This window comes from Pan troglodytes, chromosome 1 (assembly GCF_028858775.2).
Source record: "Pan troglodytes isolate AG18354 chromosome 1, NHGRI_mPanTro3-v2.0_pri, whole genome shotgun sequence".
NCBI lineage: Eukaryota > Metazoa > Chordata > Mammalia > Primates > Hominidae > Pan > Pan troglodytes.
This window is the reverse complement of record NC_072398.2, coordinates 229,287,882-229,305,397: the sequence shown is the minus strand read 5'-3', so window position 1 is coordinate 229,305,397 and position 17,516 is coordinate 229,287,882. Positions and strand designations below refer to the sequence as shown.

At 57.1% G+C, this 17,516-nt stretch overlaps 1 protein-coding gene across 1 annotated transcript in view; it reads right to left on the bottom strand.

Annotated features, from left to right (window-relative positions):
• The window catches only part of TTC34 (tetratricopeptide repeat domain 34), a 46,923-nt gene extending 38,385 nt beyond the window's left edge, over positions 1–8,538 (bottom strand). The window contains exon 1 of the mRNA XM_016952743.4: positions 7,755–8,538. Coding sequence (XP_016808232.2) covers positions 7,755–8,538 — 784 coding nt within the window. The remainder of the gene's footprint in view (positions 1–7,754) is intronic.
• Between the last annotated feature and the right edge of the window lie 8,978 nt (positions 8,539–17,516).

Below are 17,516 nucleotides of genomic sequence, written 5' to 3'. Positions count from 1 at the left end.
TGTCCGCAGGTCACCCGGCCTCTGTTCATTTTTCTTCTGTTCTTCATATCGAGTAATTTCTATTCTGTCTTCAAGTTCACCGACCCTTCTACTGTCTCTAATATTTTCATTTCAATTATTGCACTGCTCAACTCTAGACTTGCCATATGCTTTTTTTTTTTTTTTTTTTTTTAAAGACAGGGTCTTGCTCCATCACCCAGGCTGGAGTGCAGTGGTGTAAATACGGCTCACTGTAACCTTGACCTCCTGGGCTCAGCCTCCTGTGTAGTTGGGACTACAGGCATGCACCACCATACCCAGCTCACTTTTGGATGTTTTTTAAAGTTGGAGTCTCACTTTGTCACCCAGGGTGGTCTTGAACTTCTGGGCCCAGGTGATCCTCCCGCCTCAGCCTCCCAAAGTACTGGTACTCCTTTTTATAAGGAACCATGCCTAGCCTGGTTCCTTTATATAATTTCCATTTATCTATGAAGATTCCACATCAGTTCAATCGTTAGGTCCACATTTTCCTGAAGTCAGTTTTTAGGGATTTCTTTTTCTCCTTACTGTAGCTCATATTTTATTTTCCTGTCTCTTTGCGTGAATAGTAGTTTCTTCCCACACACCAGGCATGATGGGCACTTTGTGGAGACTCTGGGTTCAGTTACATTCCTCTGAAGAGAGCTGAGTTTTGTTTTAGTAGCAGTGAAATTGGCTGGGTTTAAACTCCAAATTCTATTGCTTTTTGGTGGACAGAGCTGAAGTCTCCATGTAGCTTTTGCAGCTTCCAGTACCTGTTCTTTCAGCCCAGCTAGTCTTTACCTCTGTACGTGCAGTTCTGTAGGCTGGAGATTTAAGTAGATTTAATACACAGATTTGGTGCTGCACCCCCTCTGTGGCTCCCTCCTTTTCAAGATTCTTCATCTAACTTTCCATCCATTTTTCTCAGCCCTGAACTGTCCTGTGCTACCTCAAGCCAGGAGAACTTCAGCATCTGCTGAACAATGACTCATAGATTGAGGAGCCCCCTCAGGTGAAGAGCTGCGGGGTGCACATCTCACCTCACACAACACCATTGTTCAAGGGTCAGCTACTAGTTTCTGCCTGCATGTGGTTACTAATCCATGCCTTCAAATAGTCACTTTTTATATTTTGTCCAGCTTTTATAATCGTTATCTGTGGGACATGTAGGCAAGCTATTCCACAGTGACTTGAAGCCAACTCGAAGCCAGATCTTCTATTGTTAGATAGACAATTTTTGACTGGCTGAGAGGAATGTAAATGCTATCACATTATTGTTTTAATTTCTATTTTCCTGATGACTAGTGAGGTTTACTTATTAATTTTTTTCCCCAATCTGGTGGGTGGAAAATGGTTTCTCATTGTTTTAATTTTGCATTTGTCTCATTACTATGATGCTGAATATTGTTCACATGTTTTATTAGCCATCTGTGTTTCCTCTTTTGGGGAATGCTTTTGCCAAGTCTTGTATTGAATTTTTTTTTCTTATTGATATGTAGGAGTTCTTCAAATACTACGCATACTAATTTATTTGCTCATTGTATATTTTGCAAGCATTTTTCTCCTTTTGTGGATCGTCTTTATTTTCTATAGTTATGGGCAAAATAGAGGTTTTAAATTTTAGTTTAATCAGATGTATTAAATTTTTCTTTATTGATTCCCTGTTTTGTATCTTAAGAAGCCCACCTGTACATAGAAATCTTAATGACATTCTCAGATATTTTCTTTTAGAAACTGTAAAATGCAGCAATTTCCACCTGGGATTCACTTTTTTGCAAGGTGAGAGGTAGGAAATCAGTACCCTCCATTGAATAATGCTCCTTTTCTTTCCCTATAGATTTGCAACACTCATCTGTCACCTGTTAAGTTTTAGATCGACGTGGGTCCACTTCTGAGCTCTCTAATTCATTTTATTGGTCTTTCTATCTCTGAAGTCAATAAACTTCCATATTGATTAGTATAGCTTCGTATTAACTGGTAGAGCAAATCCTTCTACTGCCACCTCTTCCTTCTCCATCTTCTGCTTCTCCTTCTCCTCTTCTCCCCCGTCCCACCTCCCCACTCCCCTACCTCTCCCTTCCCCTCCTCGCCCTCCTTCTTCTTCTGTGGACAGTGAATATCTGTCCATTTATATAGATATTCTTTCTTTTCTGATACAATGTTTGCTGTTGCCCAGGCTGGCATGCAGTGGTGTGATTACAGCTCGCTGTTGCCCAGGCTGGCATGCAGTGGTGTGATTACAGCTCACTGCAGCCTTCATCTCCCAAGCTTAAGAGATCCTCCCATGTCAGTCTGCTAAGTAGCTGGGATCACAGGTATGCACCACGTGCCCGGATAAGTTTTTTTGTATTTTAAAAATTTTTTGTAGAGACCAGTTCCCACTATGCTGCCCAGGCTGGTGTCAGACTTCTGAGCTCAAGGGTTCCTCCTGTTTCAGCCTCCAAAAGTGCTGGGATTACAGGCATGAGCCACTGAGGCATGGCTATAGGTATTCTTTATTATCTTTTAATAAAGTTTTATACTTTTTCCATAAAGTCATGTGACTCTTAGAACTTAATCATTTTCTGTCCCTGTGGTAAATGGGACACAGGGCATCTATTTGTTGCTGGCATTTATAAGTATAAATAATGTTTTGCATATTTTGTTAAATTTTGCTACAATGTCTAATACTTTTTGTTGCTTCTTTTGGAATTTCTATATACATAGCTAATCATATTGCCTGGAATAATGATAACTTTGTGACTTCGTTTCTGGTCTTACATGTTCTGTCTTGTTTTCTTACCTTATTGCATTGGCTGGGATCTCTAGCACAATGATGAGTAACTGGGAGAGTGCACAGCCTCCTCGTAATTGATTTTAAATGGAAGGCTTCTGAATTGTCACCATCGAGTATGATATTTATGGTGGGTTTGGGATAGATATTATCTTTTTCAATTAAGTAAGTTTTCTTCTGTTTCTTGATTGTTAAAATTCTGGGAATGTTAAATATTATAAAACAGTTTTTCTGAATCTACTGCAATGATAATATGTTCTTTATTCCATTAATTATTAATGTAGTGAATTATATAATTCTGGAAACATAAAATTTTAAGTTCTGTATTATAATATTTGACCAAATGTTGGCTAAAATGCATCAAAACTGATGTTTTGACCTGGTCAGCAGTTATTTCAGCTAACTATTGCTGCATAACCATCCACTGAAAACTTAGTGGCTTAAAACAACAATCAAGCCTGGGCAACATAGCGAGACACCGTCTCTACAAAAAAAAAAAAATTAGCCAGTTGTGATGGTATGTACCTATAGTCCCAGCTACTTGGGAGGCTGAGGCAGGAGGACCACTTGAGCCTGGGAGATTGAGTGCAGTGAGCCATGATCACACCACTGCACTCCAGCCTGGGAGACAGAGCGAGACCCTGTCTCAAAAAGGAAAATCCAACCATTTATATTTGCCCATAATTATTCCTCAGTTTGGGCTGGGCTAAGCTGGACAGTTCTTCTGTTGGTCTTACCAGGGGTCACTCAGGTGGCTGCAGCCATCCAGTGGCTTTACCAGACAAGAGAATCTAAGGTGGCCTCACTCATGTGTCCGGGGCCTTGGTGATGGCTGTCAGCTGAGCCTCTGTCTGTGTGTTCTCTCACTGGTCATGATTCCAGCTTCCTTACATGGCCCTGGGAGAATTCCAAGGTGAAGGTGGAAGCCGTGGGGCCTCTGAGGCTTGGGCTCCTGAAGCACAAGCCATCACTTCTATCATATTCTACTGGTCCCAGCAAGGCACAAGGCCATGCCAGATTCTGTATGGAGAACAGACCCTGCGTCTTGCTGGGAGGAATGCAGGAATCACAGCTATGCTTTGTCACCTTTCCTAGCGCTCTTAATGAAGAACCTTAAACAAATTGGAAGTGGTCATCCCAGTCCTTTGGGAAGACAAACACATAGGGAGCCATGGTACCTGGATGCTTACTTAGCAGCTACCTTGAGGGAAAGTGGTATTTATTCTGTATCTTGTCCTCATACGTCGTGTGTTGCTGCATGTCTACTTACTAAAGAGGGCAAAGAAAGTTCCCAGATTATAGAAGGGTTTTGCTACAGTTTGAATGTTTGTCCCCTCCAAAACTCATGCTGAAACTTAACTGCCATTGTAATGGTATTGACAGGTCAGATCTTTGAAGATGATTAGGCCAGGAGGGCTCTGCTCTTCTGGGTGGGATTAATGCAAGTTCAGCCCCTTTCGCCTCTTTGCTCTTCTGTCTTGTGCCAAGTGAGGATGCAGCATTCAAGGCGCCATCTTGGAATCCGAATCCCCAAGCCTGTTGGGGCCTTGGTTTTGGGCTTCCAGCGTCCAGAACTGGAGCTTATTCATTTCTACTCATTATGGATCACCCAGCCCGTGGCATTCTGTCACAGCAGCACAAATGGAGCGACTGGTTTGTGCAATGTTTCCAAGGACTTTGGAAAGTAACCTCCAGATGGAAGGTCATTTGTTGCAGGAAACTACATCTGTAAAAAGTCTGTTATAGGAAAAGTCATTTCTTCTCTTCTCATCGTAAGCCATGCTTGTGCTGGTGCTGGCGATGTGGGGAGTCCCTTGACCGAAGTGACTTGGGTCTAATGGATGCACGATTCTTAGGGCAGGTGTTCCCTGTACACACCAGAGCCACGGCAGACACAGACGGGCTTCCGGTGGCCTTCCTGGAGGAGCTGGGTCTTCCCTCACATTCCCCAAGGCTGCAACACTTGGGGGGTTCTGGATTTCTGCAGAGAGCTTTAGTGTGACCCCCACCCACACCCTTAATTCATGCCCTGCCCCTGCGTGATCATTAAAGTGGAAGGCCCCCTCCCTCCTGGAGCCCCCTTGCTGTGGGCGTGGTCCTCACTCACCAGCCCCTGGGTGCCTGTGCTCTGGGCACCCGGGGTCCCCTCCTTCCTCAGAAGCTCACGATTCGGTGTGACTTTGTTGATCATTTTCTGGTAATGCTCAACATATTTGAGCATATTTCCAGAAACAAATTTTCCTGCTCACTTTGCAGCTCTCTCTAACTGGTTCCTGCCCCACCCTCTCGTTGGGGTCACCAAGAACCTCGGCACCACACGCCCAACACACACTCCTTGTCCTCTCCTTACGGACATTGTGGCCACTCTCAGGGCTGCCTACCTGTCTTTATCTTGCAAACACCCTCCTCTTCTGGCCCTGATCCGTCACCCCACGGGCTCTGAATTTTCTTCCTTCTTCCTGTCCTCCTGTGCTGCTCCTCCCCAGAAGCACAGTATGGAGGGTGGTTAGGAGCACCCCAGGGGCCAAGTCCTAGCTGCCTGCACTCCGTATGCCCTTGGCAGCCCCGTGTCTCATGGGGATGGTGGCTGCTCTGCAGATTCCATGATTATGTACATCAAACCCATCAAATGGGGCCCACCCACTAGCTGTTCAGTAAATGGCAGCTAATACTGCCATCCTCACCTCCAGATGTCTGCTGGCCTGGGATGGGGGCTGGGGGGGGGGTGGGGCACGAGGAAAGGGCAGGGAGCTGCAGTGCCTTGCAGGACACTCACGCCAGGGAGGTCCTGTCTGCTCCAGGACGCCTCGTGGCCCCACTTCCTGCCTCTATTGGGAACCTTGACCTTCAACCTCTTATTTGCACTGACTCTAAATCTCCCTTTCAAACTGAGCTCCTCTCACCTCAGAGCTCACCTGTCTGGCTGCCTAATGACATGAGGCTTGATGGGCTCAAAGGACGGTGTGTAAAGCACTCAGTAGGTGACATTATTCTAAGGGTTTGCTGTGCATGTTCACCGAATCCACACAGCAGCCTTTGGGGTGGAGACGCAGCCTCGTCTCAGGCACTCGGGGATCTGAGGGTGGCAGAGTGCTGGCAGTAGGCTGGGCTGTGGCCCTGGGTGCTTCTCCAGAAGGAAGAGGCAGTGAAGGGACCGGGCAGGAGCAGTGTCTCAAACTGGGGGTGTCTAAACCTCTGACACCCCTTTTCCCATCCACGCTTCCCTCCACAGTTCAGTTGCTCATTATGAACTCAGAAAACGTTCCTGACCCTCCTTCTCTGTGCCTGTCTCTCCACCATTAAATCTACCCACAATCTTGTCACTTCTAACTCTCAGACACGTGGTTTCTCTGCAACCCTTTCTCCCTGATCTGAATTCCATCATCTCTCTCCTGAACCATTGTCCCAGCCTCCCAGTCTCTCAGCTGCCCAGCATCCAAGCCTCCCAGTCTCTCAGCCTCCCAGCCTCCCAGTCTCTCAGCCTCTTAGCTCCTCAGCTCCCCAGCCCCCCAGCCTCCCAGCCTCCCAGCCTCCCAGCCTCTCAGCCCCTCAGCTCCCCAGCCCCCCAGCCTCCCAGCCTCTCAGCCTCTCAGCCCCTCAGCTCCCCAGCCCCCCAGCCTCCCAGCCTCTCAGCCTCCAAGCCTCCCAGCCTCTCAGCCTCCAAGCCTCCCAGCCTCCCAGCCTCTCAGCCTTCCAGCCTCCCAACCTCTCAGCCTCTCAGCCTCCAAGCCTCCCAACCTCTCAGCCTCTCAGCCTCCAAGCCTCCCAGCCTCCCAGCCTCTCAGCCTCCAAGCCTCACAGCCTCCCAGCCTCACAGCCTCCCAGCCTCTCAGCCTCCCAGCCTCCCAGCCTCTCAGCCTCCAAGCCTCCCAGCCTCCCAGCCTCTCAGCTTCCAAGCCTCCCAGCCTCCCAGCCTCTCAGCCTCCCAGCCTCCCAACCTCTCAGCCTCTCAGCCTCCCAGCCTCCAAGCCTCCCAGCCTCTCAGCCTCCCAGCCTCCCAACCTCTCAGCCTCCCAGCCTCCCGGCCTCCCAGCCTCTCAGCCTCCAAGCCTCCTGGCCTCCAAGCCTCCCGGGCTCCCGGCCTCCCAGCCTCCCGGCCTCCCAGCCTCCCAGCCTCCCAGCAGGTCCTGTCCTTACTCTGGCTCCTCTGGCACATTCTGCACACGGCAGCCAGAGGAAAGTTTAAAAATGCAGATCAGACGCCGGGCGCGGTGGTTCACTCCTGTAATCCCAGCACTTTGGGAGGCTGAGGCAGGTGGATCACCTGAGGTTAGGAATTTGAGACCAGCCTGGCCAACATGGTGAAACTCCATCTCTACTAAAAATACAAAAATTAGCCAGGCATGGTGGTGGGTGCCTGTAATCCCAGCTACTCGGGAGGCTGAAGCAAGAGAATCTCTTGAACCCAGTGGGTGGAGGTTGCGGTGAGCCGAGATCGCTCCATTGCACTACAGCCTGGGCAACAAGAACGAAACTCCGTCTCAAAAAAAAAAAATGCAGCTCAGAGCACCTCACTCCACAGCTCAGCCTCACGGACTGGTAACATCCAAGGGCCTTGGGAGGCCAGCAGGATCTAGCCCCACAGCTGCCGTCTTCAGCCTCCCATTCCTTTTCCCCTTCCCTCCGACAGTCACCCTGGCCCCCTCAGTGGCAGGGGGAGCCCAAGCTCTTGCTCCCCTCAGGACTTGGCACATTTGCTTCTGCTGCCTGGAACCCTCACTCTCAGCCTAAATGATTCCTCTCCTGAGAAGCTTTCCCTGATCACTGGCTGGAGCAGTACCTTGCCCATCCCATTTCTTAAAGCATGCATTTTGTTTGTCTCTTTGGGTGCTCCAAAGGGGCAGGGCCTGACTTTCTTGTCACTGAGGCACCCCAGCCCCAGCACAGCCTCGCCCCATCACGGCAGGACATAACCATGTGGGGAGGGAGTGGCGGGGGCAGCTTTCACCCTGGCTCTGCAGGGGCCATGCCGTCCTCCTACCTTGGGGTCCGCTGCCGGTGGGATGGGCCTCGAGGGCCCGGCTGCATGCTGCCAGGCAGTCCTCATACCTGCCGCTGTGGAGCAGAGCTTCAGGTGACAGGGTGTCACTCCGGGTGCCCCTGGGGTCCAGAGCCACCAGGAGTCGCTGGCCACCGGTCTCCTGCTGGCCGGCACTGTGCCCAGCCTCCGGGTGCCCCGAGAGGTAGTCCTGGAGGGCACTGAGCAGCGTGGGGAGGTAGGGCCGCTGGTGGGTGCGAATGAAAGCTACCGTCCGGTCGGCGCTGGAGGCGAAGGCCTGGAGATAGGCGGCCACACCATCTGCTGCCTGCACCCCGGACAGGACCCAGGCCAGGGCGCGGGTCAGCCGCAGCTCCAGGACTTGCTGTGTGTGAGAGTCCAGCAGGGCGCTGCAGCGTTGCACCACTTCCTCGTGACGCCCGCGGGCCAGCAGACCTGCCAGCAGGTGCAGGATGGCGGCGGGGTGGTCCGGGCAGAGGGCGCCGAGGAAGGCAGAGGCCAGCGACCCTGTCAGGGAGACCACTGCCATGCCGTCCCAGTGGATGGTGGGGATCTGGCTGTCCCCGCGGCACCAGGACTCCAGGGTGGCCACCACCGCCGCCCCCCGAGCCTGGGCCAGGGCCGTGCGCACACTCTGCAGGGCTGAGGGGGCGTGGCAGCTGAATGCAGCCAGGTAGAAGGCGGTGGCTAGGGGCAGCTCCCCCAGCGCCAGATGCTGCTCCCCCTCCCGGCAGAGGCAGGCCACGAGCTCCTGGGCTGACATCATGTCTGGGACCCCGACCGGCCCATGTCTGGTCCTGAGTACCTGGGGGTGGGGGAGCATGGTGAGTGCACAGAAGGCGGCCAGTTCTCCTGCCCTGTGGCCACCCGTGCCCAGCCTCAAGCCACCTCCACCCCTTCCCATTGACCCCACGGTCAGTGCAGACCCCACTGGGTGAAAACTGGGGGGATCCTGGGCTGGTGGGGTGGGGCCTACCAGGTGTCCCAGGCCAACTTCCAGCCCACTGTTCACCTCTGGGGCCTCAGTTTCCTGCCTTGCAGAATGGGACAGTGGCCTCACCCAGCTCAGTTCCCTCTAAGAACATCTGACCCCTGAGTGCCCATGTCGGGAGGGTTACGGTGGCCCGAGGTGTCAGGGCCCAGCAATAGGACCCTCGGACCCACCCTCTGCCCCTCCCAACCCTGAGCCCCTCAGGAAGGCACACCCCCCGTCAGTCCAGGCAGTCCTCTCAGTGGGACGCAGGACCACACCCCTGCCCACCCTCTCACACCTGGGCCATTCGAGGGGGGCGCTGAGAGCACCTGCCAGGCCCTTGGGTCGGGGGAGCCACCCCAGCCCATGGGTGGGGGGGTTCAGTTTTGAGGTTGAGGTTCCAGGGACAGCCCCTGGTACTCCCCTCTTCCCGGTCCCCAAGCTACTTGACCTGACGAACTAGCTCCACACAGCCCTTTCTTCCCTCATCAAACAGGCAGCCCCCAGCATCCGCTCTCAGACACACACAGACACACTCACACTCGCCTGCAGCTTGGAGGCTGAGCCGGCTGTGCCCTGGGGACCCAGATTCCCTCGGGGGTGGTAGGGGACAGAAGGATGTGGCTGGCTGGAGGGCCCAGGCCTGGGTGGGGCTCCTATGACCGCCCCGTGTGGGTTGGGGAAGGCACAGCCTGCGGTTTCCCGGGAGAGCGTCAACACCCTTGGGTCTCCTGGCTGTCCTGCAGCGCCCCGCTGTGGCCAGAGGCTACCAGGCCGAGGTCCCACCCACACTGCCCTAGCCAGGCTCCAATGGGCTGCCTCAGAGCAGAGAACCCTGAGTTCATGGGGGTGTTGGGGGAGAAGGGGCCGGTGGGGTAGAACCCCCCACAGCCGGGGCCAGCCTCCACCCTGCCTGCTCTGCCAGGGTGCCCCCAGCCTCCTCTCCGCATAGATGAGGAGGGCGCTTCCTGGAGGCAGGTGGGGGCCGCCTGCCCACCCAGTGCACTCAGGCTCTGGGTTTGTCCCCCAGAACTCCGCCTGGGCTGCTATGCGGGCCCCTCACCGCCCAGCCTCACTCCTTTTCTGGCAGGGCCCTGTCACCCGGTCCTGGGGCCCCTCCCTACAGGCTGTTCCCTGTGCCGGCAGCTGGGACTGGACCTTCCGTGCACAGCCAGCCCGTTTCCCTTGGCCGTCCTCCCTCTGAGAGGCTTAGGCAGCCCTGTCCTGCCTGCACCAGCTGAGCCAGCTGTGCCCTGGGGAGGGCAGGGAACATTAGCCGAGGGCATACCCCTCCCCCATCACCGGGTTGAGGCCCAGAGGCAGCTCTGGGAGCCATGACCTTAGCCTACTGCCCAGGGACCCTGATTGTCGCTGAGGAAGGGGTGGCAGCATAGGGACTATTTTAGGAAACATCACCTTCAGCCCGTGGCCACCCTCAGCCCATGCCGCAGGAGCAGAAAGACTGAGTGGGGTGGCTGGAGGCAGGCTCAGGTCCCTGAAGCTGAGACCCCAGCACTGGCAGCTGCCCTGGAGGGCAGGCATGAGTGGGGGGAATGGGGGTGGTGCGTCCCTGAGAGAGGTCCCTCCCAATTCAGGATGCCAAGGTGCCCGGACACCAGGCCAATGCTGGCTCCTCTGTGGGGCTCAGGGAAGCAGGGTTGGGGGTGCCCTTTGGGGGAGGAGATCTTGGGAGTGCGGGGCGGCATCCCTGATCCCCTCGATGTCTGGGTCTCCTGAGACGTGCCCCGCAGGCCCTTTGGGGAGGGTGTGGAGCCCCTGCAACGTGGGCAGAGCAGTCAGGGTCAGTCTGAGGGTGCAGGGCAGGGGGGGTCAGCAGGGCTGGGGCTGCCTGGCCCAGTTCTTCAGCTCCATGACATTCACCAGGGCCCAAGGCCTGTGCGGGTAATGCAGTGGGGGCAGTTTATTAAGAGATTTCCCATTACTCGGTGTTGATTACTTTCATTTTAATTGCCCTAATTAGGCGAGAGCTGTAATGGAGTGGGGCTGTCACCAGGGCTGTAGAAGAGCCCGGGGCACAGAGGTGGCAGGTCTGCGCGACAGTTGCCATCACAGCAGCGCTGATGGGCCCCCTGCGTCTCTGCCCTGTGCACAGTGCCCTGCCTGGGGCCCACAGGCACTGGCCAGATGAGCCTGGAAGTCTCGGAGGGTCCCGAGCTATGATCACAGCCCCTGCCTGAGAGCAGCACACCTGGATGCAGGTAATCCCAGGGCCGCCTCCACGCCACCTCCCAATCCGCACTCTCGTCTCTGATTCTGCCACAGACAAAAGTGGGCGGCTGACCCGGACAGGGAGGCCGAGGCCGGTGCCTGGTAGTTTCAGGGTCTCGTGTTCGGGTTTGTGCTGCTTTAGTTTGTGAGTCAAAAGGATTTCCAACATTTCCAACTCGAGGCTAGCGGGGGGCGGGGGATACTGCTCATTTGCCCTCTGCACACTTTGCCATTCAAGACCATTAGCGCACTGACAGCGTAGGGAGCTGGCTCATCTGACGCTTCAGGGGGAAACAAGGTTTGAGGGTGATGGAAGCATTCAGCCCTGACTGGACCCACAACCACCACTTGTCCTTACAGACCCCTGCGAAGGGCCCAGGAGCTGCTTCCGACGCCCTGGGAGCCGCTCCTCCTGCTCTGAGCCTGCTTGGCTGCCCCCGTTTATGTGGTCGGACCTGGCTGGGTGGAGGGAGGGGCAGGACTCCGCATCAGCACCCAGCAACGACCCCCTCACTCCCTGCACTCAGACTTGCAGAAATGAAAGGGCCTGGTTCCCACGCCGGGGCCGAGCAGGAGCACATGGTCCCCACCAGAGATGCCCTCAGGAGAGTCTGCAGCTGGCAGGACCTGTCCCAGTCACACCGAAGGCCTGGGATAAAGACGCCACCCTCTGGGAAGAGCTCTGAGCCCTGTCACCAGAATGTTCTTGAAGCCAGCAGTGAAAACAGTTGACTTGGTGGGAGCCGGGGGTGGCCTTGAGGCTGACCTCATGTGCTCATGGCTCACAGGGCCATGCATGGGCTGCTGGGGCAGGCATGGCTGCAGGCGGGGCTCACTCTGCCCTTTCTGCAGGTGGCACAGAGCAGCGAGGCGCCCGCCCCGGGACCAGGCTCTCCAGCCTGTTTGGAGCTCCTTCTCTGCTCCCCAAGAGTGGACACGGGTGTGCCTATTGGGCAAGGGAATCTTTTGGAACCTTTTCCAGGGCCTCTTCAGAGGCTCCTCGAGAGGGATGGGCAGGAGGAATCCAGCACACGTGTTGTCTTTATACAAACAGGTGCGCTTCATTCACCCTAGTCAGTGGAACCCCCTGCCCTCCAGACACCTGAGTGCCCTCAAAGGTCAGGCATGCAACTGGGAGGCGGGGTCTGGCCGTGAACTGCTGCTGCCAAGCACCTGCCTGCAGGCTCCGCCAAGGCCCCACCAGCACCAGCAGCCCCGAGGCTGTTCCTCCCCAGCTGGAAGGGAGGTCTGCACCCTCCTGCCACTGGGGGCTGCCAGCGTGGCAACAATTTGGGGCCCTTGGTGACCTTGGGGTGGCGGGCACGTGTCCTTGTCCCCTACCATCACAGCACAAAGGGAGGGATCCCCACAGCCTAGGCCTGGGGCCCAGGCCTGCACTGCCTTTGGCAGTGATGTTGCCTCCGTGCAGCTTCCCCAGGGCCACAGCCTCCCCACCTGCCTGCCCCTCTTCCCCCCGCAGGTGCTCACCTGGGGAAGCAGATTACTTTGGGCTAAGCCAGCCCCAGTTAGAGAGGGGAAGCCTTAGCAACAGCTCGAGGCTGCGCCCCAAACCCCAAAAAGGGTAGCCCTGGGCTCTCTCAGGGGTGCTTCCCCGCCCTCCTGACCTGGGAACAGGTGCAGCTCTGGCCACTTCTCTGGCCTCGGTGTCCACCCCACGCAAGGGGCGCCTCCATCCCATGTGCCCCAGAGTGCCCTCCCAGGGTATGTGAGCCCCTCAGAGCCCCGGCTGCCAAAGCTTAGGACGCTCCCCCAAGACTCGGAGCCCCTCAGCTCAGGGGAGCCCCTTGGGCCCCGGGGTTTACCTGGGGTATCGTCCAGGAGACCTGGGCAGCTTCACAGGACCAGGGCGGGGCCGGGGGGCCTGGCCATCACCAGATGAAATTTTCGCCTCTTGACCCTGAGCCACACAGGCAGGACCTGCAGGTGGCCAGCCAGGCAGAGAAGCGCACAGCCCTCCCTAGTGGAGCCTGGGGTCGGGAGGCCTCTCCACTCCACGCCCTCCCTCCCCGAGCTAAACTTCTCGCAGGCCTGGCAGCCGGCAGGCAGGGCAGGGCCCACCCCCGCCCCCGAGCTCCTCTTGTTCCCCGGGCTCCTGTTCCATCCTTGATCAATAATGCAGTGGGGGGAGGAGCCCCCACCCCTCCCGGCCCCCACCCACCAGCTGCTCCCGCTGTGTTGCGATCTCAGTTGCAGGGGTGGTTTCGGAGGGCCCCTTTGCATTCTGGGGGCTACTGTGGGTGAGGCTGAGGGTCAGATGCCTGTTTAGGGAGGAGCAGATTTGCCATATTCGTGTTCTGGCACCACGGAGGCTCCGCGGTTCCCTTGGACCCACAGTTCAGCCGTGGACGTCTCATTGCCTTTGGGGGACGCTGGGGGAGGAGGCTCTTGGGGGCTAGCACTCCAGGTGGGGAGGAGCTTTGCCGAGCCCCGTGTGGCCGGTTTCTGAGGCCTGCAGGGGATACTCAACCCCGCCGCGTCCTGCCTGGCCTGCAGGGAATCTGACCACCCAGCCCCAGGGGATGGGCCAGGGCAAGGAAGGGGCCACAAGCCAGCGGCCCCTCCAAGACCTCGTCTGTCCTCACACCCACACCTGGCCCATCTGCAGGTCCCCAGCTTTCCCGCCGAGGCATATCCTGGGCGTGATGGCTTCTTATCTCCCACCGCTGCGAGGCTGCCCACCGCGGTCCCGTCCGCTCCCACCCTCGGGATCTGCACCTTCATCTCCCAGTGCCTGGCCACTCAGCCCAGCCACGCCGGCCCCTTCCTGGGCTGGACCCCACCCTGTTCCCCACAGTCTGTTCTTGCCCCAGGGCCTTTGCACTGCCGGCTGTTGCCCCCACAGCCGGCAGGTCTGGGCTCAATCCTTCTTCCTTCAACAGACCTTGGCCGACTTCCCCATCTCACGCAGCCCCACTGCTGCTCCTCCCTGCCCCCGCCCCTTCGCCACCCAACACTGACACGCGCTTTTGTTTGCATTGGTGGCGTTTCCGCCTTGGTGTGTAGGTGAGCAGGGCAGGGTAAGCCTGCCACCCCCGCAACAGGACCTGGCAGGTAGAAGAGAAGCAAAGGAAGGTGTGAAGGAAGGAAAGAGGGAGGGAGGGCGTGCGGAGATGTCTTCTCCGACCTCTGAGTTACACTGGGCAGGGGAGAGCCCAGCTTCCCCCGGAGGAGGTCAGCCATGAGCCACAGGTCTCCCCGGACTTAGCTGGGCAGGGCAGGGTTCTGCTCCTGTCAAACCGAGAATTCGGAGAAGCTCCTCGGCCTGGTGCCGCTCCACGTCCTCCTTTGTCTTTTCCTTTCCCCGAAACTTCCCAACCAACGGGCGCTGGGGAGAGAATGATGAACGTGGTGCGGGAGCCGGGAGCCGGGTTGTGTACACAGCCTGTGTCGGTTTGAACTAACGAAGTTTATTAACCAGGCAACCCAGAATCATTAATCACGCAGAAAAATAACACAGCGAAATGACTTTTCAAAATGCCATTGGTATAATTATCGTCTTGCCCGTTACACTAAATGCCGCCATTTATATCTGTGATACTTAAGTATGCAAACAGTAATTAACGTGGTAATGAACCGGGGGCCCTAGAGCCTCCCCTCCCTGAGCTAATTTGCATGTTAATTATCATTAGCGACCAGGGAAACAAGTTATAAACAGCCTAATTAGCAGCCAGATCATTTTTACAAGAGATCGCGTGCACTTTGACACGTGAACCAGTGTGAGATTAATGAAGTCAGGCGAGGCCGCCCCTCCTGCGGGGTGGGGGTGGGGTGGCCTCAGTGCAGTGGCCTCGGTGGTCTCTGGGTGCTGTTAGCAGGTGACGGCTGGTGGCCTCAGGCTGCCCCTGAATGGCGGGGGCTTGCGCTTCCCTCTCCACTCGGCTTGGGCTGGATGAGACCAGGAAAGTGGGGGCCCTGGTAAAGGGAAATTAACCTGACCCTTGGTAAGGAAGACTTCATTCAAGACTGTTGCGTAAGAGAGAGAGACAGGATTCGACCCCGGATGCCAGGATAAGTGGGGGTTCACAGCCCAGGAGCAGGGTAGGGGCTTGGTGGATGGGAGATCACAAAGCGGGGACACCAGGGCAGAGAGATTCTTGCAAGCCCACTTCATCGATTCTTGCTCAAGGTGGAGTGATCCCATATCCAGGGCGGGGATTGGCTCCAAACTGCCTTAGCCGGATTCTTGCCACAGCTGGACCCCGCAGGCTGAAGCAGGGCCCAAGTGAGGCTGAGCTGAGAACAGCGCTCAGCAGCCCACCCGGACTTTCCCATCCCAAAGTCCAGGTCCTCTGCTTTTGTGCCTGGCCCCTCTCCTGCACCCTGAGCCTCTCGGCCAACCCGGGGCTTTGCTCCTTCCAAGAGACACCATTTAACCAACCAGACATGTGTGCCCCACCCGCCCCCACCTGCAGAACAGCCCTGTGGGGGTGAGAACCATCGCCCTGTTTCAGCAAGCAGGAAGCCCAGGCACAGAGAGATGGGAGCCTGCCCCAGGCCTGCAGTCCCAGCAGCTGGTGAGTCCCGGGCCCTGACGCCGCAGCCTCGCTGCTGCCCCTGGACACGCCGGGCAGGTCCTGCTCCAAGGCCTTTTCATCACAAAGAGCCCTGTGCACGCTGGCGTCCACCCTGACTGCGCCATTCAGCCTCCATCCCGTCCTCCTTTCCCATGGTATTTTTGCTCAGGCTCTTGCCTAGTGTCGGCGTGTTCCTGTCTGTCTCCCTGGCAAGAGTGCCGGCTTGCGGGGGCAGGACACGTCCCGTTGATCCCCTGCTCCCCAGTGCCTAGATCAGCTCGACGTGCAGCAGGCTTCCCAGCACTGTGGAGGGGGGCACGTCTGGCCATGAATCACTCCAGAGTGGGGGCTGAAAATGTTTTTTAGAAAGGGTTCCAATCGCAAAGTTTACATTCCACTCAACCGTGGCAGCACAAAAGCAGCCGTGGACAGCATGCAGACACACAGGCCAGCCCTGCGCCCGCACCGTCCGATGTTGGCATCCTCAAACCAGATACCTGGCCGGCTACCTGCCACTTCAGACACCCACCACGCTCCATTTCAGACCCTCTGGGCCTCGCTGGCCTTCTCTCTGTTTGATGTGGGCTCTGAGTGATTTTGGACAGGCACCACCCAACACAGCAGGGCTGACTCTTGCCTCCTGCCCGGGTTCCTGAGGACGCAGCCACAGGGCCATGCCCAGAGCCTGCAGGGCAGTCAACACCCGGGGGCCTGGAGGAGTGGGGAGTGTGAGCGCCTCTCCTTTTCTGCTGCACAAGAGAGGCCCCAGGCGCAGGTTGCTGCATGGGGTCCCCCGGGCCAGGTGCGGGGGACACCTGGGGACTTGTCTTCCTCGGGGCCACCTCCTACGGCTTCCCTCTCCCATCAGTACCACTGCTCGGGGGATTGTTCTTCCTGTTAGGATAATGGCCCCAAGGCCCCCCCCACCCCCATTAGGCTGTGCTTTCTGGGGAGCCCAGGTCAAGGTGGTCTCGGAAAGCAGACCCTTAGGGTGGGATTTTGGAGCTGGGTCACTCACTGGCCTGAGGGCCACAGGGCCCTGGTGCTGGTGGGAAGGGGGGCGGTGAGGACCCTGCCAGGCAGCCTCATGGTGCCCTGGCCTCACTGGGCCACGGAGACAGGAAGAGCTCGGTGGGGACGCACGGAGGAAGGTCTGGGGCTGTGGAGGAGCTGGGGCTGCCGGCCTCGCAGGTGTGGTTGGGGTGGGCGGGGCTGCCGTGGGCCTGGCTCCATGGCTCTGTGCAGGTGGCAGCCGGCGCCGCGTGTCGCCACCCACACAGGAAAGGCGAGCTTGGCGGCAGAGGCCGTGTCTGCGTCATCATGGGAGCTGCAGCTCTTCCCTTAGTTCCCTGCACCCACTTATTGAGGGGGGCTGGTCCTCCTGGGAAAGGACCTGGCAGCGTCCCCGGGCGTGGGACACATGCCTCGCAGCAGAGTTGGGGGACACGGGGCTGTGCCCGCCCTCCCTGCACTAGAACCAGCAGCAGCAAACAGCCCCCAGCTCGGCCGCTGACCATGTCCTGCTCGGGTCTCCCGGGCTGGCCCTGGCCCGCTCAGCCTGGACTCAGGTGCCTGTGGCCGGCTGCTCATGCCTTCCCATCCTGGGGCAACCCGGGGAGTGGCAGTGCAGCCCCGGCTGAGACCGCTGCCATCCCTGCCCTCAGGTCTCCTGTGGGGAAGCAGAAACATGCCCGATGGCTCTGGGGGTGGGCAAGCACCAGCAACTGGCACAGGCCACTCCTGGCACAGGGGGAGGTGGCCTTATTAAGGGTGAGGACAAAACCCAGAGAAGGGAGGAGACATGGGGCAAAGCCACCTGCCCTGCGCCTCAAGGGACCTGTGGCCTTGGCCTGGGAAGTGCCACATGGGAAGGAGGTGTGGGCCTGCTGAGCACGGTCATGTGTGGGCCTGGCCCAAGGCTCTGCCAGCAGGTAGGGTGGGGTGGTTCTCGCCCTCTTGGGCCTAGGGCCTCACCCTGGGAGGCCTCGAGTGATGTAGATGCCCGGC